We start from the raw sequence: 23,846 nt of genomic DNA, 5'->3' as shown, positions 1-23,846 counted from the left end.
GCTCGCGTGTCTCTGTTTCTAAATGGAGATCTAAAGGTCAGCTGAGGCAGGTTGCTCTCCTGGCTCTTGTCTTTCCAGGATCAGAAGCACAGTGAAGACAAATACATCCGCCGTCAGTCCAACAACTCAGGGCAGAAGTCAGAAACTTAAGATGTTACAGAAAGCTTCATCTTGAAATACACACTCCTTTACTGCTTTTCATTAGGCCATAACCAGTTACATGGACAAGGTGTTCAAGTTCAATGTCAAAAATCTTCCCATGGAAGAAGTAGAGTTGTGATTCAAAGTGGTAAATCCTTGAGCAAAAGAGCTCAGGTACAGCACCCAGGCCTTGAGTTCAAGTCCCAAGTCCAACCCGCCCCCTTTCTACAAAAAAAAAAAAATCTTCCCATGGAGATGAGGATGAGGGAAGGATCACGTCCCAAACCACAGCCCATTTTTACCCCCTGGAGAGCAAGAATTCACACACAGATGTTCTTGACTAGTTTCTGATATGTCTGCCTTCCTTTTGGGCTTCCTCCCTCTGAGCAAGGAAAACGAATTCTGAAGTCTTCTGATGACTTGTAATCCAGACACTGGTCTATCATGGAACTTGTTTTTAATTCCAGCTTGAGCTCTGTCTGAAGAGCTATCTCTTTAGCTGTTAGAGTTGCTTCCTCTTGCAAAAAAAATATAAGTTTACCACAGAACTAGCACACTGGTACTTTGCCAAGTCAGGCTCACCCTAGTCTAAGCTCCCTGGAACTCTTTCTGCCTGTGTGTTCTTTGGCCTGTGATCTCCAGTAGAAATAAGATACCATCTAGACATAGTGGCATGGCTATTACTCGCATACCTAGTCACCAGAGAAGGCACAGGAACTGGCTTCGCTAGTGTTCTCCAGGTCTCAGCCAAACTTCACGCAGAGTGACAAAAGAGACCTGTGGTGGGGAAGGGGGGGGAGGCACTCTAGTTACTTGGTTGAGAAGAGACTACAGGAGGACAAGGGTCAAAGTAGGAGAGATTCTAGTCATCCAAATAATTAGATAATGACACAGACTGTGACCAGGAGAGATGGTAACAAATGACTGGGTATTTTTTCAAAAGAAAATCCAAGACTTTCTTGCTACCTCACTTGCATCACATGAGAGAAAGAACATGACTGGGATGCCTGACTGATGTGAAGGAAGATAGTTCCATCCCTGAGATCAGAAAGATTTAGATGCAGTGTGACTGTGGGTGGAAAAAAGATCTGAAATTTTGAGCATGTGGTGCTTGGGATGTCTCTTGGGCCTCCACAAGGATGTGTAGTTGTAGGCAGTTGGACGCATGAATCTGGATTTCAGGAGAGAAGTAAATGTGGAAGACATCAACATCCAGATGGCATTTAGGCTTGGACAAAGTCATGGGAGAAAGAAAAAATAGAGGAGAGAAGGCGGGATTATGTCTTCACTTCTGAAGAAGCTCATTTCTTCCTGAGTTAGCACTGGAAACCACTTCTAGAAATATTTTTATAACCTCACCATGGAAGAGACTCCTGCCTGGCCATCTTACCTACCCATAAAATGGAGAGATTCAGAGAGGAAGAAATACACACAGACACCTAGGAGAAATCCAAGATGGCGGCCAGCCCATTTTCCTGGTGTTCAGGACCAGGCACAGGGATTATGGCTAGCAAAAAAAAAAAAAGAAAAAAAAATCTGTAATAACCATTCTTTTGATGCAGTAATGAAAAAATAAAGTCAGTATCAGGGAATTCATAAAAGAGATCATAAACTATCTTGCCAAGAGGATGAAAGAATTTTGGAAGCCATACTGATAAAGACCTCATACTCATGAGTGACTTGTGTCTTCTTCTGAAGTAGGACTAAGCAGAAGTGGTCTCTTATCCTGGATTTGCCACTTCTTTTGCTATATGACTTCAGGAAAGTTTCTTAACATCTCTTAGATACAATTCTCAAATCCATAAGGCAAATTTTGAGAGATTTGAGGTGAGGATAAACCAAGGATTCATCAAGATGATGAGTCAATGACCTAGACAATAGCTGGTAAAAACTCAATGTACAATATACATTCCCATATTATCCAGAGATATTTGAATGTCAGATTGTGCTATTCACTATGAAGCCAGATAAAAACTATTCTGAGGGACCAGGAGTTTAGCCTAGTGGTAAAGTGCTTGCCTAGCATGCATGAAGACCCAGGTTTGATTCCTTGGTACCACATATATAGAAAAAAAAGCCAGGAATGGTGTTGTGGCTCAAGTGGTAGATCTCTAGCCTTGAGAAAACCCAAGGACAGTGTTCATGCCCTGAGCCCAAGCCCAGGACTGGCAAAAAAAAAAGAATTATTCTGAAGGTGAGTATAGTCCAGGTTCTTGGGCAACTAAATATGCTTACTTTCAATGAATTACAGCTCTTGTGTTCCATCTATGTGATGCACAGTGATGACTTAATGACATTCTACTACTTTCCTTGGAAACCCAGATTCCATACATCTGAGTAAAGACTCTCACTAGCCAAGACCAATAATAGAGAAAGAAAAAAGATCTGCCTGAATTATAATTTCAGGCTGAAATTAGAAAAATCTTCTAAAGCAAATCCATTTTATTAAAGTTAAATTCCTCCTTCAATAGAGTGAAGGTCAAGACTGAAATCATGACATTGAAAAACAGATTTTTCTGAAAGGATTTTCTTGAGATAATGTTGGGTAATTTGCTCAAAGTATTTTAGTTTGCTAATATGCACTGGAATGGCACCTGTATCCTTCTGTTCTCCTTGTGTTCACTAATTCATTATTAGAATATTGTCTGTCTAGGAAACATTTCTCCCAGCATCCTCAGTGTGTCTTGTCTTGGTTGCCTTCATCCTCCTTAAATTCCTCATGGCATACCATGGCTAGCAGATGCAGTGGTGACCTGCAATCCCATTAGAATTCAGAGAATCACAAAGATCAAAATGGAACTATATGCTTGCTCTATTGCTCTATTTCTTCTAAGGAGATAAATAGACTCTACTACAGGTATTTGAAGGAAGGCCCATTCAAGGATGTTTTTCAGTCCTACTTCATGAGAACTTAGCTTTAGCCCAGAAGCCCTGCTGATAAATGAAGGGACAGGCCAACCAGTGACTACAATCTCCTTGGCAGTTGAGGGGGAAGCAGGCTCCGTGCTGTACCTTAGGGGACACAGTGTTAATGTGGTGAAATATCACTGGGGAGCTTAAGCATATTGCTCCAGGTGCCTTTCTCTATGCTTAATTGAACTTGTACTTTCATTTCAAAGGAATGGCATTGGAAATGTTTTTCACAGACTCTGAAGTGCTGCACGCCACACCACTTCCCATGCTGCAATCTAAGTAGTTATTCATGTCAGCCAGGAACAGGAAAGGCGCACCTTACCTCCAAAAATCCAATTCTGAGAGACCTTTTTATTTTCATTTATTGTTTGTGTAAAACAAAAAAATCATATTGCTTTATTGTTTAGTAATTGCCTTTTTTCATTTCAGCTGAATTTACCTCAGATTACAAGAGGAAATGTCATCCCATATAATAAGATTGCCAAGTAGTTCCATATCGATCAGGAGCAGTATTGATCTCTGGCAGTGCCAGGCCTTTTTCTCACTGGTATGGTCTGCTTAGAATGGGAAGGAGGAGATGGTAAATTCCAGCAGCCTGATGCACATAAGTGAGCGCGATGCACTTGACAAGGGATTCATGGAAGCTCAGCCTAAAGGAAAGAGTCCCCCATGACACAGTCCTGGGTGTTTCATCAGAATGTCTTTTTCTTTTTTCCTTCATTTTTTGTTGGTCTTGGGACTTGAACTCTGGGCCTGAGCATTATCTCTGAGCTCAAGGCTACCACCCTACCCCTTGAGCCACAGCGCCACTTCCCAGAATGTCTTTTTCTTAAACAATAACAATAACCTAGATCGAACCAGGAGCAAGAATTCAATTCTACCATTGTACATGGTAGAATCATCAAAAGCATGCCATAAAATCCAAGATATGACAGTCAAGATCTGTAGTAAAATTGGGCTCTCCTGTGAGCATAAATTTTCCATATTTATTGGTTAGCCAAGGATTCTTTTTGAACTATGAAGATCTAGAAAATAAAATATATCTAATGAAAAACATGGGAAGGGGTAACAATGTTCAAGAAATAATGTGCCTGATGTAACTCTATATATCACCCTGAAAATAAAAAATAAAAATAAAAATATATCTAGTATATATATACATATATAGACTGTATCTTACATATAAAATATGTCTATTACATATGTGTATTTAGGAACACATAAAAAATTATAATACTGTCACACCAAAATTTGACCTACTAAAGAAAAAGTCTCTCAAATAAACTCATGTATAACTTATGTTGAGAGATGTGTCCCAAGTAAAATGACTCATCTATCAAGGAATCAGAAGAAGTTACTGGCAAAGCCACAATTGAACTTAAACTTGGATTAAGGCTCATGACTTGATGTTTAGGGCTTTGTCCTTGATAAGCTATTTCTTTCCGTAGATAGATTCATCAATTGATTGATCAATAGATAGATGATTGATAGATAGGTACATACATACATATATATGTGAACCCTAGACAGATAGATGATAGTTACACTTGTATTCACACATGTATACATACATAAATTCATAGATACATACATGTTACATGAGAGATGATTGATAGATGATAGCTACACGGGTACATAGATGATAGAGAGATAATAGGATAATCTCTGTATAAAATATTTCTATCTAGCCTTCTGCCATCTCTCCTGCTCAATAAATACAAGTAAATCCATCATGCAGGATCACCCATTGGCCACTGCTTTGCACCAGATTTGTGTGTTTTTTGTTGTTGTTGTTCACAAACAAAACTGCTACTCTTAAAAATAATGAGTAGTTCTGGGAAAGTCTGGATGGGGAATCCAGCTTCCAATGCACTAATTTGGGGGCTTCTTTCTGTCTACACTGCTTTCCTGGTGATACTGACAGACAGAGGGGGAAAAAGATGCTTTTCTACTACCTGCTGCAAGACAGGGTAGTTTGGGTGTAACCATTAGCGCTTGCCTAGGGCAGATCCATGAACACTACCCTTTGCTTTCACTCCTGGTCCACACCTCCCCAACCCAACGCTTTCTTCAAACATGGCTGCCACACAGTCTGGTTTTGTCTCAGAGAAACATAACAGTCCTTTTCTTCACTCAGGTCATGCCTGAGCCAGCTCTTGTTTCTACTGTCTCCTTCTTTCAGTCCTCCCCCATCACCATGAATAAAATAAAATACAATAATAGCAGCATGCTAGAGTACCCACTGTGCACCTCGTGCAAGCTTGGTTAAACAAATCACATTGACCTTTAATAAAAATGAGCTGATCGCGTCCTTCTCTCATTCAATATGTTAATCTTCAGGCCAAACCACTGTCAGAGTAAGCCTCATGAAGTACAGATCTGATGGTGCAAGCTCTGACTTCAGTGGTTTCAAATTGCCTCCAGAATGGAGCCCCAAACTCCCAATAATGCAGACAAGGCCAACCCTGCCAGCTGCGCTGACTGGCCGTGACATCCCTTCTCCTCAAGAGATTACATTAATGACCAGGCAGCCCACGCTGCCCTCCCCAAGCATACTGCACTCTAAGCCTCTTTTGCATGACTCTGTCAACAGCATCCTTGGCACCAGCCCCACCCTCCAACCCCCATTGGGCAGTCATGGCCAGTCATTCAAGAGGCAGTTTCCTAGCTCCAGCCAGAACTGACAGCCTCTCTCTGAGCTGTGCAACCTTATAGCACTGCTTCTTCCATGCATAATTACATCCTGCTCACCTAGCAGCTGATACATAGGGGCCTAAGAAGCAGGCACAACCAACTTGAAAAATGCCCAACAAAAGCCAATTGTGCCCGTGACTGGTCCAGTACCACAGGGCCTTTGCATGAGGGTGATGTGCACCAGACATTGTGGGTTTGTGGAGGGAGGGAGGGCACCACAGCAGACACAGACAAGTTACACTCTCATCCATGTTTCCTCCGGAGTTTGTTCTGGATCCTTGGTCCTTGGACGTTTATTGCTATTTAAGTAGGAGGGTCGAGTTGGTCTCCAAATTCAAGTTCACTGAGCAATCTTCTTCGTGGACTTTGTGTGAGCAGAGCTCTGAAGGCGTGGGGATTTGGCGGTGGTGGTGGTGGTGGTGGAGTTTTAGCATGTGTATGTGTGTTAGGAGCTGGGGGAGGAGGGTGTACCTGGGAGTTGAACTCAGGGATCTGCACTTGAAAGGCAGACATGCTACAGCTTGAACCACATCTCCAGTTCTTTTGCCCAGATATTTTTTTTTTAAAAAAAAGGGGGGGCCTTGATTTCTGCCCTGGCCAACTTAGACTGTGAACCCCTTTTTATACTTTCTGCATAGTTGGGATAGCAGACATATTGCCACCATGCCAGATTTTTCTGGTCAGATAGGATCTGGCAACTGTTTTTGCCCTTATGGGCTTGGAAGCACTGTCCTTCCACTTTTAGTCTCCTGTGTAGCTTGGCATGATAGACATGCCCCCGACGATTGGTTGCAATGGGATCTCATTAATATTTTGCTTTGGGTGGCTAGCCCCACGATCTCCCAATATGTGTGTCTATAATAGCTAGGATTACAGGCAGGAGCCATCCACGCCTACCCCTAAAGGTCTTCTGATATCCCAATGGGAAAGCAGGAGGCCATTTCAAACTTTTGGCTTTAATTTGTTCATAAGTTAATTGCTAAGCAAAAGAGCAGCAAAAATTCAAGTTCCTGGACTGAAAATGTAGCTTAGTAGTAGAAAGTTTGCCTAGAAGGCATGAGTTCCTGGGCTCAGCACTGAAAGAAAGCAAACAGGGTGGGGGAAGAGTGAGGGTGGGGGAAGGGGAGGAGGATGAGAGCAAAGATGACAAAGATGGCTCATTCTGATCACAGATGGTTAACTGAACAATTTCTGAATGAAGAAATGGAGGAGAGAGGTCCTCATCCAGTCAATTAGCAGCATTAATGCTCAAGAACCCTAGGCAACCACATTTACTACCCACTTATGAATTACCATTTTACCACTTGCTGTCTACCTCTTAGCCAATGACCCGAATATATATACATATATATATATATATATATATTCCCTTGATATAGATATCAGGAGATCTTTGTTGCAATTCCCATTCTACAGACCACCAGCTGATTCTTCAGCCTTGGGCCTTTAACTTTGCCTCTCTGATCTTTATTCATTTTTTTTGACCATGCCTTACTCGACTCACTGGATTGCTTGAAGTTCCAGTATGTGGGAAATTCCTTGTTTACCATTCGATGTGCACTGACCTTGAGATAGTACACCAACCACTGGACCTGCATATAAGGCATGTCCCACCAGGAGCTCGACCTATGGATGAGAGAACACATGTACAACCAGTGGTACTGTGGGGACCAGTCTCTGGCAGCCAGGTTTTGGTTCCCTGCCATGTGTTCTCCAGGACCCTAAAGTAGCCATCGTGGGAGATGCTCATGACAGGCTCCAAGATGAGACCCTTCCGAATCTGCCATCTCCGAATGTGTTATCTGCACAGGACATTGACCCTTTGCGGGGAACTGGCTACCAATAATGCAAGATGGTTAAGGAGGACCCAGTATCAGTTGCTCAAGTTGTAATCCTCGCTATTCAGGAGGCTAAGATCTGAGGATCAAGGTTCAAAGCCAGTCTAGGCAGAAAAAAAAGTCTACATGAGATTTTTATCTCCGATCAGCCACTCCAAAACCAGAAGTGACGCGCTGTGGGTCAAGATGGTAGAGCACTAACCTTGAGCAAAAAAAAGCTAAGGGGCTGTGCCCAGGACCTGAGTTCAAACCCCACAACTGAAAAACAAGGCAAAACAAAACAGAGCTTGGGAAAACTTACAATTTTCTAAAAATTCAACCAATGTACTTAAATTTAAAAATAGAAATATACTTAAATGTCAATCATAATTGTTTTTAGATTATTGGAGTTGCATCATTGTTCTTTTTTGCACATAATCATATATAATGAGTTTTTTTATAACTAAAAACTTTTCATAACAAAAGATATAGGAGTTTGAATACCTCAAATAAATGTAAAAGACTCCAAATGCATCCAAAGAGAAGACACACACACACACACACACACACTATGAAAACTGTCATTGAACTGAGGCATTAAATATTGCTAGCAGGATCTGGACTGATGATTTTTCTTTGCATAGATATTTTCTTGATGCTCTTGTAATTAAGCAATGTTATTGAATAAGAGTGGTGACCGGATCTTCTGAAGCCTTTATTTGTTCATGTCATTGTGACCAGGTCTTAGATAAGACCATAAAGAAAGACTCTTCACAGTTCTGCTTTACCATGTCTGTGGCCAGATTGGTGGTTACTCTCAGATATCCTGGATTGCAGAAAGCAAGCAAGCAAGCAGGCAGGCAGGTAGGGCGGTAGGTAGGAGGCAGAAGGGAAAGAAGGAAAGAAAGAAAGAAAGAAAGAAAGAAAGAAAGAAAGAAAGAAAGAAAGAAAGAAAGAAAGAAAGAAAGAAAGAAAGAAAGAGAAAGAAAGAAGGAAGGAAGGAAGGAAGGAAGGAAGGAAGGAAGGAAGGAAGGAAGGAAGGAAAGAAAGAAAGAAGAGAAAGAAAGAAGAGAAAGAAGGAAAGAGAAGGGAAAGAAAGAGAGATGGAGGAAGGGAGAGAGGGAAGGAAGGAGAGGAGGGAGGAGAAGGAAGAAAGGAAGAATAAAGAAAGACAAAAAATGGACAAAAATGCATTCGAGGGGAGCCATTAGCCAACCTAGAATGGGCACAGGGTTTTTGAGCAATAAATAAAATTGCATTGTTAAAAGTATATGAGATGGGAATGGGGAATGGGGGATTTACTGGGACTATATGTTATTGCAGCCTATCCTTACAGATACAGTCTTCTGGCTAGTAACAGCACCTTGGCAACGCCAGCACTTTCTCAAATAGACCTAATGTCTTTCTTCCCTTCTTCTCTAGATGATGCATATTTACTACAGGGACTTAATATAGAGGAACTATATCCAGAGACCTCGAGTTTCATTACTTACGATGGGTCGATGACGATCCCACCCTGCTATGAGACAGCCAGCTGGATAATAATGAATAAACCTGTCTACATAACCAGGATGCAGGTGAGCTTACTTTCACTTCTTTAGCTAGTGGGCCAGATGATGTGAAGATTGGCTGGGTTGATTTTGTGCCAGCTGGGCTCATTGACTTGGATTGCTGAAACCACACATTGGGGTAGGAAAGGGGGTCAAACACAGCAGATATTCATTCTTCATAGTTCTGGAAGCTAGAAGTTCAAGATAGGCTGTCAGAGTAGTTGATTCCTTCCAAGACATATGAAAAAAAGCTGCTCTAGGATCTCCACTGGCTTCTGGTGATTTGAAAATCTCTGTTGCTCCTTGGCATGACCCCAATCAACCTCTGTCTTCATCTGTATCTAGTGTTCTCCCTTTTCCTCTCCCTCTCCCTCTCCCTCTGTCCTATTTCCCCCAGTCGTATTGAATTTCTCCCACCATCTCAATTATCTCACCTTAACTTAGCTGATCCCAGCAACATGACCCTGTTTCTAAGAAAGCTCATGATTCAACCCACCACAGCTATTGTTACAGAGCTAGCATCCTAAATGGCTTTGCATAAAAATTCATAGGAATAGACCACCAGTCTGAAGAAAAGAAAGACAGTTAGAAAAGCACTTTGTTCCTCAATTATATGCTACAACTAGAATGTTCAAAGAGTAAATGGGCAAAATGATGTAGTTAAATATTTTTGAAAATGCAGGCTTCTTTAAAAAAAAAATGGGGGCTATAGATAGACTGGATATGGGGGGCCTATGTGTGTAGTCCCAGCTACTCAGAAGGCAGAGATAAGAAGACTGACGTTTGAGGCCAGCACAGACAAAAGTTACCAACACCTATTTCAAAAACCTTCTGGGAGCCAGACGATGGTGGCTCATGCCTGTAATCCTAGCTACTCAGGAGGCTGAATGTGAGGAGCATAGTTCAAAGCCAGCTCAGACAGGAAAAGCTTATGTTGGAAAACCAGAAGTGGAGCTGTGGCTGAAACTGGTAGAATGCTAGCCTTGAGCAGAAAAGCTCAGGGACAGTGCCCAGGCCATGAATGACAAAAAATAAAACTCCAAAAAACAGACAACAATCCTGCTGGGATGGTGGCAAATGCCGGTGATTCCAAGTTTCTCAGGAAACATAGATAAGAGGATCACAGTGGATATGGTCACCGGGCAAAGCATGAAACTGTCTGAAGATAGAACACCCCTCTAACAAATATAATAATAGCTGAGTTTAAACCCCACTACAAACAAAAAGAATAAACAGGCAAACAAGAAAGCTGTATACATTATTCATTCTCTGGCCTTTTAAAAATTAGATATATGCCAGTCTCCAAGAGGAGGCAACAACTCATGTGGCATTTCAAAACCTTCAAAGGTAAACATTTTGTCTTTCAGATCATCTCACAAACGATCCAGTCTTTAGAACTGGGCAGAAACTTGCTAAGTAGCTTCTTGGACAACTGAGGTCTATCAGTCACCTCACTTTTTTTTTTAAACTTTTTTTTTTTTTTTGCCAGTCCTGGGCTTGAGCTCAGGGCCTGAGCACTGTCCTTGGACTCTTTCTCAAGGCTAGAGCTCTACCACTTGAGCTTCAGCACCACTTCCGGCTTTTTTCTATGTATGTGGTTCCGAGGAATCGAACCCGGGTCTCCATGCATGCTAGGCAAGCACTTTAACTACTAGGCCAAACTCCCGGCCTCACCTCACTTTTGTAAAATGCAAACTTCTCTTTTCTATTGTGAAATGGGCAGATTACACACATGTGTCCCTGCTTTTGTATTCTATGATTGTGAGTCCATAGAAAAATTAAAAGAAGAGATAGGAATGACAGTATATACCTATGATCCCAGGACTCCAGAAACAAATAAAAGAGGATTATAGTCAGCAAAGACCTTGTCTGAAGGGAAAAAAAAGTACCCTAAAAACAAAAGGACAAGTTTTGCCCAAGTTGTAAAACATTTGCCTAGCAAGAGCAAAGCCCTGAGTTTAATCCCCAATACTGCCAGTTCACTCAACGAATCCCATCAACCAATACATAAATGGATGTGAATGAATGAATGAAGTTGAACAAAGGAAGTAGAATCCAAGCTCCTTAGTAGGATATATGTGTACACTCCAACAACAATTTGAACAGCGTGAAGCCCCCATTTTAATAGCATTGTTTGGGACTTGCCAATTAAAAAGCCATAGCAACCCCCTAAAGATAGCTTAAGCATGTTTTTAAAAAAAAAAGTATTTATTTTGAAAGATACTGGGATGTCTTATGACATTTGAAGACCAGAAACTGATATGAGGAACTCAGTGAAATCTAGAATCTGAATATTGAAAGCCACCCCTGTCTTCTTACCATTCATCAATAGCTGTCTTCTTCTTAACCCCTCATAGCCCCAACAGTCACAGAAAATGAACTACACTGCTCCATGATTTAGCTCGGACCTATAGCCTAGTCACTTATGGATAATATCTACATGAGGTCCATGAATTATTGAACCACAGAGCATTGTAGAATAAGACTCCAAGCTGGATTTCCTCCTCCGACAGGCAGAGAGCAGATTCATTCACAGACATCCACAAGCTAGTGAGAGCTAGAAATAAGTTCTCTCCCTACCCCTGAAGAATTTCATGGTACTTCAGCTCAACTAAATCTAGGTCACAAGGGCTCTGAGGGCCTCATAGCCTTTCCTAGAGAGCCAGTGCCACATGGCCTGGTCATGCCTTACCTTCCTCCTGAAGGCAGGATCAGGATGGTAAGATCTCACGACTCTTCCTCTTTCCTCAGATGCATTCCTTACGCCTACTCAGCCAGAATCAGCCATCGCAGATCTTTCTGAGCATGAGTGACAACTTCAGGCCTGTCCAGCCACTCAACAATCGCTGCATCCGCACCAACATCAACTTCAGTTTACAGGGGAAGGACTGTCCCAACAATCGAGCCCAGAAGCTGCAGTATAGAGGTGGGTGCAGAGGCTTGGAGAAGCACAGGGCCCAGGCTGGAGCTCTAGCTTTCTTCTTAGACCTGTTCTTTCTAAATCTGACATGGGATTCCATAAGTAAGAGCAATGCCCTTTGCAGGTTCTGCTCCTTTTCTGGAGCAATAAAACTGCTTAGGCATCCTACGAAGATGAATGTGATTGAGGTTTGATGGACATGATATGTACCTAGAAGTATATAGAAGGTATCAGGTAACATGTTTGAAACCTTTGAGGCTCCTGATGTCCAGGCAAGACAGTCATTTTGTTTGGAGGAGGGGAACTTGAGCCACCACTTTCCAAGTAGTTTATTGGAGATAAAGGGTCTCACTGAATTTCCTGCTGGAGATGGTTCCATACTGCAATCCTCACATCTCCACCTCCTGAGTCGCTAGGATTATAGCTGTGAGCTACCAGCATCCAGCAAGACAACCCTTTGACTGCTGTTAGAGCCTAAAAAGTCTGATTTCCCACAAGGTTATATGTTAGAAGAGAATAAGAAGAAGCATTAGAGCTTCTGATTGTGTCCCTTAGACAGTGAGGAAACTCTCTGGGTGCCAGGAGATTAGATCCAATAAGGAAATGGATAGCTGTGTCTTTACCCAGTGCTATGTCCCTGCAAGTGGTAGCTATTCCTACTAATGATAGTGAAGGTGACTCTTTCCTCCTGTGCCCCTCTAATCCCATCAGCCCCCTCTCTCTTCTCCTTTGTGAACCATCTAAATATCTGTCAATGGACACGGCAGGCCCTCAGTCTGTACAGGGATATGAAGACAGAACAGGGCCTTAGAGATGATCTGGACTAGAACTCAGAACACTTGAGATGAAGACCTACATGTAACAAGCCATAAATACCCAGCTAGGTCAGGTACCCCCTTGGACCTGGCCTCTTTCTCACAGTTCCATCCCCGTATCTTCAGAGCTTATTCGAGACAAACAAGAAGGCTGGATAGGGAAGCTCTTTGTACCCATGATGCGCTCCCCACACTTGAGAACCGTGGCTATGATGATCATTTTTAGAGCCCAGCATCAGTGGCTCATGCCTATAATCCTAGCTACTCAGGAGGTTGGGATCTGAGGATCGTGGTTCAAAGCCAGCCCAGGCAGGAAAGTCCATGAATCTCTTATCTCCAATGAACCACCAGAAAACTGGAAGTGGTGCTGTGTGTGGCTCAAAGTGGTGAAGACCTAGCCTTGAACAAAAGAGTTCAAGCCCCATAACCAACAAGAAAGAGAAAGAAAAGAAGAGAAAGAGGGGAGGAAGGAAAGAAGGAAGGAAGGAAGGAAGGAAGGAAGGAAGGAAGGAAGGAAGGAAGGAAGGAAGGGAGGAAGGAAGGAAGGAAGGAACCTTCTAGAATCAGCTACCACTTCCACCACTTCTTCCTTGCTCTCTCTTAGCTACTCACCAGGTTCCTAACCTACAAATTTCCATCTTTGTAGTTAGTAGTAGTAACAGCAGCAGCAGTAATTAGAAATAATACCCAACTTATTCACTGACACTTCTGTTCATTTCCACATATATTTATTGGTTATGTGCTCCGTGATGGCCATGCAGAGGTGGAGAAGGCAGATAAAGCCCTGACCTTATAGAATAGCTTACAATCTACACCAAGAATCAGACACTAATTCTGCAAAGGGGCAGTAATATATATATACACATATATATATATATGTATAATATATGCCAGGATTTGTAGGTTAAATGATCTCTTGAGTCCTATGATGCAGTAGGAAATCAGCCATAGATGCTAAGCAAATTTATGGGTATGGTTGTACTTCAACAAAACTTTCAGATGACATACTGGGATGAAGTCTACCCAACCTTGGTCTAGACCAGGGCCATCTACTGGAACTTTCTGCCTAATAGATATGGTCTGTATTTCTATTATCCAGTACTCTAGCTACAATGTGGCTACTATAGCTAGCCACTAACCCAAAATTGTATGTACACATTGATTTAGTTATGCTTTGCTGTGTGTGTGTGTGTGTGTCTGTGTCTGTGTGTATGGTTTTGTTTGTCTCTCTCCCTCTCTTTTCAGTGAATGAATGGCTCCTCAAGTAGGGAACTAAGCCAAGAAGAATCCCATCTCAGTGAAATGCTACAACTGTGAATTGACGTAACCTAGAAAGAACCCTCCCTTCTTTCTTCTCTGTCCTTCCTTCCCCCAAGCCTCATTCACTCTTTGAATTGGTCCCTTCTTCATGAAAAGAATTTGCAAAATCATGGCAGAGGAATAAATGCATCTCTTATACATATGCCCAAACAACACACACACAATACACACACACATACACACACACACACACACACACACACACACACACATAACCTTTATGATGAAAGGAATCAAGTTCCAGAAACAGAAGGTTCATGCCTAAGAGGTCTTACAAAAAAATATAATAACCAGTTAACCTGATTACAATTTTGATACAGTTTCCCGAACTAATAAATCTACCCAATGAGACTTTTCAGCCTTTGTACATACAAAATTCTTCCAAAAAGAGAAAGAAAAAGAGAAGGAAACACAGCTCTGAAAACATCAATCAGACTTTGCATCAGGTCATCTTCGATTGTATCCAAGGATTTTTTTGTGGATGCTGGTGATAGGACAAAATGGACCATGGACACTTATTTCTAGATTATGATTCTTCTGTTTACTCAACAATTGAAAACAAAAACAAAAACAAGGACCGACATCAAAGAGCTACACATTGTATATATTTCACCACAGACTATAAAGAAATGGAATTATTTCCTTCTTTGTCACATATCTGTAGTAGGATTTGCCAAGATCAGAATTGATCCATTTGCTGTTTCTTGTTTTCCAAAGGTCATACATTGTGTTGGGTTCTTGTTAACAACTCCAATAAATGTGTTTAACGAGTTAATTTCATTTTTCTGGCTCGGGTCTATTCTCCTTCCTTCCAGGCTGAGCCCTGGCACCATGCAACTATCTTCTTTGATCTCACGTGTTTCTGCATTCTCCATATTTTGTTCATTTGTAACCAGTTCTACTGAGTTTGTGGCAAATAGGAATGCATTTGCTAAGCAAGTATAACTTTTAATTCCACTCCATGGCTTGATCATTCATTATGAGGTGAGCTTTCAGCCTGACATAGCAGGCAACAGATTCCTTGCGTCCCAAAACTGCCATTCCCCAACCCATCTCCACCCACCCCCATTCCTCCCCACCCTGTGATGCTCCCTGAAGGAATGCACTCTGCCTTGTAAATTCCTGGAAAAAGGGGTGTCTTTTTCTCTCCAGGTGCAGCCAGATCTCACAAAGTACAAACGAATGCCTTTCTTTTCTTGTTTCTAATGGTCACTCACTGTGTTTGGTTACTGTCAAAAAAAAAAAAGAAATCAATAAATGTGTTTAACAAGTTACTCAGTACCCCTGTCTGAGTTTATTGAGAAGAAGAATGCTCCCTGCTGATGTCCCTGAGTCCTGCTGGTTCCACAAGCATTTGCGGCCAGTAGCCTGGACAGGCAAAGCTTGCTAGAACAGCCTGCCTGGCTGGTCCTAGAGCCAGGTAATTAATACCCTGTTGAGAAAACATATAGGCTTAGCTGCTGGAAGGAAGACTTGGATGTTCGTTAGGTGGCCAAATTAAAAATAACTTTCATCTCTCCTTTCTATCCCAATCTCCACCAAGAAGGGAAGCTAAGGTGTGAAGAGCCTGTGCAAAGCAGAATGTTCACAAGCACACAGGAAATACATCAAGGCACAAGTTAACTACGGTGACAAAAAAAAAATTCAAACAAAAAACATTTTTACCCTTCACTGACTTCTCTTTTTACCATTTTCACTGGGATTGATCACAGCATAATCTTAGTCATAAGGTCCTCTAGAGCTATTCTAAGCAATTGTATTTTATTCCAGAAAAAAAAATATCCCGTGTTTGGAAAGGTTTGAAGTACACAGCTGGTATTCTGTGCTTTGTGTGGCTCACTGATCCCTCCTTAAGTCAGAATCCTCCTTTCTCTGCAAGGGCAGACACAAAATGATGGCTGAAGAATATGAATAGCAAATGAGCCTCTCGCTGGAACATGCCTGCTATGTGGTTCTAGGCAGGTTGCTTTACTTCTCTGATCCCTGCAGTACCTGCACCAGCACCTGTGTGACCTAGTACTAGAAGTCTGGCTACATCCTATGGTGTCTCCCTTCCCAGAAGGCTTAGCATCTGTCACAGGGGAGACATTAGGCTAAGATCACCAAGAACACCAGGTACTTGGTAAATAGAAAACACACACACACAACATAATTGTCTTGTGGAAGAAGAAGCTGAGAAGAATGGCTGGGCCTGGGTTCCTAAGCCCTGCTCTTGTGCCCAGCTTCCTCTACAACTCTGGGTAAGTGGACTTCCCTCCCTGAGGCTGAATCCTTACCTATAAACAAATTGGACAAAATAACCTTCCATGGCCTTTCCACCCTATCGTCCCTCAACTGAATACACAAGCTCCTAGACTCTGTTGCAGAACTACCCACCTGCTGAGGGAAAAGTTCAGCACCAGTGTTTTAACAAATTCCAAGTGGCTCTGGTATACACTTGAATGTGAAACCATTTTTAAGTCCAACATTTGCTCCCACTAACTCCTGCCTTAGAGGTTCTTGGACCTTGACATAGGTTAGAAGCTCCTTGGCTCACACCCTCCAAGTATACCCATGTTATAGCAAATGGAAGGGTCCCCTTCCTTTCTTTAAGCCTGAATAGCATTCCATTGTAGGTCTATGTCATCCATCTATTCATTATCCAGTCTCTGTCAGTAGACATTTAGCATTTTTCCTTTATCATTGCTATTGTGGATAATGTTGAAATGAATATCAGAGTGTAGATATCTTTACAAAGTTATGATTGCAATTCTTCTGGGTATATACCCAGAGATGGGAGAGTGCTGGATCCTAAGATAGTTTTAATTTTTTATGGAATCTCTCCCCTGTTTTCCATAGTGACTACATTAATTTGCATTCCAACCAACAGTGTGCAAGGATTCCCCTTCTTCCACATCATCACCAACAGTTTACCTTTTGTTTTCTCAATCCTCGTCATTCTAACAAGTTCAAGGTGATATTTCATAGCTTCAATTTGCAGTTCCCTGTGGAACACGTGTCATTTGTTTGTTTGCCATCTGTATGTTGTTCTCTTTGGAGAAATAACTTCATAATTTAATTGCACTGTTTTGTTTTGGCTATTGAGCTGTAGAAGTGCTACACAAAATGATTCCGATCTAGAAGAACAAACTCACTATGACCCCAGGAGAGTGCTGTTTTGGATGCGTTGTTTTACTTGGTGCACCTTGCTGTTCTATCAAGTTGTTCCTAGACTTGTTTTACACATAGAGAGAGGTCGGTGGTCAGAGAGCAAATAAAGCACGGTCAAGACTACATGGTCTGTGTGCGCTAGGGAAGGCATGGGTGAACATTCAGTTGATGATGACAGAACAGACAGATTCTTCCACTTGGGTCCGTAGTCCCTTAGTCCTATTTCTCATAGTGGATCTACTGTGATCTGAATGCCTTTCCCCCACCCTGTGAAAACTCACTGAAGTTGGTAAAAAGCCCTGTAGATGATCAGGTGAATTGAAAAGAAGCTGGGATTCCAGAGAGGAGACAGCCTGCTGGGACAGCAGAGAGCTGTGTGCTAGCCTCACTGACAGTACAGGAGCCCAGACCACTGAGCTGACCTGTGATGCCAGGCAGACTTCTGCTGGATCCCTTCAGAGCCAAGTCCAGACCTGACACTTCCTCTAATTCACTGCCCCTGCTGGACACTAGTAACTTAGCACTTACTTGACCAAGTACAGTGGAGGGAGAAACCAGAAAGTACATTGTGGTTCCTAAAGAAGCTTCAAATCCAGTGGGAGGTGATGGTGAAGAAGCCTGGAACTCTGGCTATTGTCTGTATAACTTAGAACATTTAGGTCACAATTGTTTTTGAAATTGCCAGAGAACTTGACTGAGTATGATGGTACAATCTTGCACATTGCACAAAACTGCCCAGCTGAGAGGATGACTGAAGATATCTCTTTGCAATTTATTAGCCTCCAGGGAATGAAGACATTCTTGTAATTCACACAGACACTGCTTGTGTGAGCTGAGGCCCGGAAAGCAACAACTTTAAGAATGATGGGCAATTCAGAAATAAAGAACAAGGTCTTGATTGAAAAGCTTGGTAGGGAGCCTTGATATAGGAAAAGGAATTTGAATGAGGCCTGCCAGGTGCCAGGATCAGAAATAGGTGGGAGGCAATATGCCATTCCAGACAAGCAGAAGAACTGGAGCTGAGAGCTGAGGCCAACAAGCGCACTAGCAGGATGGAAATGCACTGGCTTAGCACAGCTCAGATAAAAGTAGACTAAGGGGAAACCAGCTGGACTTGAAAACCGGAGACTAGGGACAGGAGGAGGTCCAGTGTGTAAAACAGCGTGGATGATAGTGAATAAAGCACAATAAGTACAAAGAGGATGAGTGTATAAAGCACTTCACTATTATGCCTCTCTGAGTCTTAGATTCCTCCTCCTCCTCCTCCTCCTCCTCCTCCTCCTCTTCCTCCTCCTTCTTCTTCTTCTTCTTCTTCTTCTTCTTCTTCTTCTTCTTCTTCTTCTTTGTAAGCAAACACTCTGACACATAAAATGTAATGAGAACTATCCACTATGTGGGATTTTAGTAGAATAGGAAATGATTTGAAGTCCTTCAGGAAGATGACATACTCCCTGGAGTCTAGGAACATACATAGGTCATGAATCAGGGAAGGGGGGGGGGTCTGTGGAGTGGAGGATTCTTTACTCACTGGTAAGATCTTTAGGTGCTTACTGGCCAGGAAGGAAGAATTGTGAAGCTAAGATCTACATTGAGTTGGAGCCTTTTACATGTCTTAGAGACCCTGATCCAATTTCCCAGAATCCCCGGGCTAAAGGAACAACTCAGTTACTCAATGACTTTGCCCAGGAAGACTCTTCAGGCAATAGCTACTCCAGGAAATAGATGAGAGAGCCTTAAAAAAATGGTGGAGGGGGTAAGAAGTATTTCCAAGAAAGAAGTGTTAGAGCAGAGGAAACAGTGATTGACGGTATATGGTTGTTACTTTTATTACAGACTCCATTTTACACAAGGACGCACTGAGAGAGAGGACTCAACTGATAGACAATGAAGAAAACAGCCTGGTAACATCAGAAAAGGTGCTGATACACACTGCAGAGATAAATTAAAATAAGTAATCAGTCATAGTAATTGGTCATAGTGCCGTGTTTGTAATCACAGCACTTGGAGGATCACGAAGAGTTCAAGACCAGTCTAGACTACATAGTGAGACCCTGACACATAAAAACCAAGATACAGAGACATTGCTTAGCAGTAGAGCGTGTGCAAAGGGGAAGAATTCAAAGCAGGTATTCCAATAATTACAGTATGAGTGTGTTTGCAGCATCATTGTTCATAATAGCCAAAAGAGGAGAAACAACCCAAAGATTCCTGAAGAGAATAAATGGCTAAAGGAAGTGTGGGGTGTGTACACAATGGGTTGTGGTTTGTTCATAGAAAGTAATGATCATGCTCTGATAAGCTGTGACATGGGTGAACAACACACTAAGGGAAAAAGCTAGATACAAAAGCCCACAGAGTGCATAACTTCGGATCTGCACAGTAGCCAGGACGAGTAAACCTGTAGTGACAGAACATAAATGAGTGGTTACCAGAGGTGAGTTGAAGAGAAGTGAACAAACACTTAACCAGTACAAGATTTCTTTGGGGGATCACGAAAGAGTTTTGGAAACACTTGGTGGTGGTTGAAAAAAATATGAACTAATGTACACACTTGAAAAGGGGTCAATTTTAGGCCATAGGAACATTTTTTCCTCAACTTAAAAGCTCCTGAAGGGAACAGCTACTCATAAAGACACCTGCTTGAAAGAAGTAAGATGCATAGCAGGCCAGGTACCTATATAAGTTGACTTCTGGCATGTGGATCATGACCTCCTTCAAACATAACCTTAGTGTATCACTTAATTGGTAAGGGGACTGAGGGTAATAATTGTATTTACTAGTCATTGAGATCTTTCCTTGTTCCAGGCCTTATGCTAAGAATTTCATATACTCAGCATTTCAAGAATGAAGAATGCCAGAAGATAGATAGATGGATAGGTAGTTAGGTCAGACAGACAGACAGACAGACAGGCAGGCAGATAGATGACAGATAGATGAGACAAATGGAGGGTAGATATGGAAACAAGAGGTTTGTGTGGTGTGTGTGTGTGTGTGTGTGTGTGTGTGTGTGTGTGTGTGTGTTTGTTTAATGTACCATGTGAAGTTATTGCTTTTTTCTCTTATTTTTTCCCCTGTTTATCCCCTGTTACCCTATTGTCACTATTTTTGATTTTGGTACCCAATGTCTTGTATATATATTTATCTGATCTGGGCAAAGGAAAAGGAATAACAAAATGATAAGGCAAAATATCACAAGAGTGATACTCATAAGACACTAACGTAAGGGAGAGCAGAGTCAAGGGGAAAGTGAGAGAGGGAGTAACACTGTTTGACAAGAAATGTACTCATTACCTTACGTATGTAACTATAACTGCTCTGTACATCACCTTTACAATAAAATATTATTTTTTAGAAAAGACCCAAAATGCAGAAAGAATGGAGCTTCAAAACAAGCTATAGACTTTTGTAAGTGCTGAAGCATCTTTAATCAAACACCTTTATGTGAAAACCCAATTGTGACTCTGATGTACAGTTCCAACAATAGAGTGTATAGAATTATTTTTTAAAAAAGAATTTCATCTAATCAGCATTCCAAAAATGTCATGCGAAGATAGATAGATTGGTAGGTATATATATATACATGCATACATACATAGATTGACAGATGACAGAGAGAGATGTTGTATGTATTTGTTGTCCCCAAATACAGTGAGACAAACATATATGTAGAGCGTATAACTCACTAATAGCCTACGCTTAGTAAGTAAGTGGCCAAATCAGAATTCAAAGCTAGGTATCTTGGATTGTTCAACACTACACCTTAAGGGGTACCAATGTTCAAGATGTAATGTACCCACTACCTGATGAATGAAACTATAACCCCACTATACATCACCCCAACAATAAAATACAAAAGAAAAATAAACATTATACCTTACTATCTTTCTCCTTCTGTCCCTGAAACTCCAGAGTCCCCTATCCTACTGGGATTATTCTGGAACTGGAGCTTCACTACTATAGCTATTTATTAATCCTTGCATCCCAGCTTTACGTCTTTGCATAAAAGAAACAAGCTCATGTTCCCATCAGGTAGGTATCCCGGATCCCCTGCCACAGGATCCGGATTCCTGTCACAGGAACTGAGAGTGGACAGCTTCAGATGTACCTGCTTCTAGTTTTCCTTCCCTACAAGAGAAGGACAAGGAGAAGTCATTGGAGCTCAGAGCAATTGTTTTGTTTCCAGTCAATTAAAACAACTGTCAAAGCATGGAGGCTGTCTTCAAGACTGGTTACTAAATAACTCTAAGGGAGTCTTGCACAATAAAGACCCAAGCCAATTATAGTGAAAAACAACATCAGAAAGAATCCAGACTTCTTCCTGATGTGCCTAACATGTGGAAATAACTAAGGATCTGTCAAACACCCACCTGCAGCACTGGATAAAAAGTGGGTATGGACAAGAGAAAGTGATAGAAACAGCCCAGATCTAGGGAATCAGACAGCAAAATTGTCACTCAAATGGTAAGCAACCTGGCTTTCTGGAAAAGCCGGCATTGGAGAGAATCAATGATAACAAGGAAAGCTTAATAGCGCAGCAGGATTTAATGAAAAAGAAATCTGGTGGCCTAAAGGGAAACCTCAGGAAGGAGCTAGTACTTCTGCCTCACTTCCACTGCTCCCCCACTAAAAAAAAATCCATACTTCAGGAGCAAGGAAGTCCATAAGACTCTTATCTCCAATTAACTACCAGAGAACCAGAAGTGCATTGAAGCTTAAGTGGTAGAGCACTAGCCTTGAGCTGAAGAGCTCATGGGAACTGCTCAAGCCCCATGACTGACACACATAAAAAAAATCCATTCTTTAGACTACATTTGAGATCACCATAAATCCTGGACTGTCCTTGAGGACATTCTGCAAAAATTAATGACTTTGGGAGCCATAAATTAAAATCATAAGTTGATATGTATAGTTCTTCAATCTATGTCAAGAATATCTTGCAAAGTAGGTAAGTACTTAATTTGGTTGGAGAAAGTTGTCAAAATTAGGAACTTATATCTGTTGTGCCCTAATGAGGGGGTCCCCAAAGAAAACCACCGAGATCAAGGCTTCCGAAATGCAAAAGCAAGGTTTATTGCAAGTACAAGCCAGGCAGGGAACAGAGTTCTGACCCAGGATGGGACAGAGTTGTTAATCAGGGTCTACACAGTCTTTTTAAAGGCAAAAACCGCAGATTTACAGCCATAGGGGGTGGGGGGGGTCAGGTGAGATAAGGTAGGGATTAGGGAGCTCCCTGGGCTAATGGCCCATTCAACTGTCAGGGAGTAGTTTTATGGCTTAGAAAACAAATGCCATCCCTTGAATTTACCCCAGTTTTGGTTAATTTTAACACAGACAGGTCAGTTCCTGGGACTTAATGGCACCACAATTCTGTTTCTTTAATTTATGTGCACTTTTGGGTCACTCATAGTTTATATAAACAGCAAGATGGTTACTGCCTCAGAATGGGAGCGCTTTTTAGCTCCTCAATATCCAATTGCCCTACTCAAAATGAGTTCAAGTCCAGACCTGGTTCTCAAATTTTGATGTGTAGGTGGGTTGTTTAGAAAACAGAACATGAATAAATCTGGAAATTCTGATTACAGATTGACTACTTTCTGAAAAACTTCCAATTATCTAGGAAAGAAAAAAATTATATAAAAAAAGACTATGCTGTAATTATGGGTTCCTCTCTCAGGGTTTTGTCTTTCTAGTAAGTACAAAAGAATGGCACTTGTCCTCAAAAAGTTTCAGTTGTCTTCTGTAAAAGGATAGGATACCAGCCGAGTGAGGTGGCTCATGCCTATAATCCTAGCTACTCAAGAGACTGAAATCTAAGGATCAAGGTTCAAAGCCATCCCGGGCACAAAAGGACCTAGGACTCTTATCTCCAATTAACCTCTAGAAAATGTACAGTGGGGCTTGGCTCAAGGGTAGAGCGGCAGCCATTGAGTTGCAGAGTTCAGGGACAGTGCCCAGGCCAAGTTCAAGCCCCATGACCCCCCCTCATATACACACAAAAAAGATAGGATACCATCTTCTGCTGTCTTTCTAATTTGTTTTAATAAAGAGCACACCCATGTACCTTCCACACAATGCTTGGTGAAGCTTTCTAAATTCTGACAGCTCATTTATTCTGGGTCCCTTCTGTGGAGCAAATCATATTCTTTTTCACATTACCCATTTCTTCACATCACTTTGAAAATCTTTCTTGTACCATTTGATCAGGGGGTTCTGTCTTCCACCCAGATTATTAGTGATTTGATGGTTTCCCAACTATACAATAAATAGTTATTTAATTTCTTTGAACCACAGTATTGTCTAGGTTATGAGAGTAAATACTATCACTCTTCTCACAGTTGTAGAACACTAAATAAATAAATGATGGAGAAGACTGAGTCAACATATATGAAAATGTCTAACATTTTTTAAAAATCAAGCTGGGAACTGGTGGCTCATGCCTGTAGTCCTACCTACTTGAGAAACTGAGATTTGAAGATTGCAGTCCAAAGCTAGCCCAGGCAGTAAAGTCCATGAGAATCTTATCTCC

At 41.7% G+C, this 23,846-nt stretch overlaps 1 protein-coding gene across 2 annotated transcripts in view; it reads left to right on the top strand.

Moving 5' to 3' along the window:
• Ca10 (carbonic anhydrase 10 (inactive)) overlaps positions 1–15,444 on the top strand; it is a 426,447-nt gene extending 411,003 nt beyond the window's left edge. For both annotated transcript variants that reach the window (XM_090351055.1, XM_090351056.1), the window contains 3 exons: positions 8,988–9,142; positions 11,867–12,041; positions 14,096–15,444. In XM_090351055.1, the coding sequence (XP_090207181.1) occupies positions 8,988–9,142; positions 11,867–12,041; positions 14,096–14,118 (353 nt within the window). In that variant the 3' untranslated portion in view covers positions 14,119–15,444. The remainder of the gene's footprint in view (positions 1–8,987; positions 9,143–11,866; positions 12,042–14,095) is intronic.
• Positions 15,445–23,846: the final 8,402 nt, after the last annotated feature.

The sequence above is a fragment of the Megascapheus bottae genome, chromosome 17, assembly GCF_031878675.1.
Source record: "Megascapheus bottae isolate mThoBot1 chromosome 17, mThoBot2.hap1, whole genome shotgun sequence".
NCBI lineage: Eukaryota > Metazoa > Chordata > Mammalia > Rodentia > Geomyidae > Megascapheus > Megascapheus bottae.
This window is presented reverse-complemented; position numbering and strand designations above follow the sequence as displayed.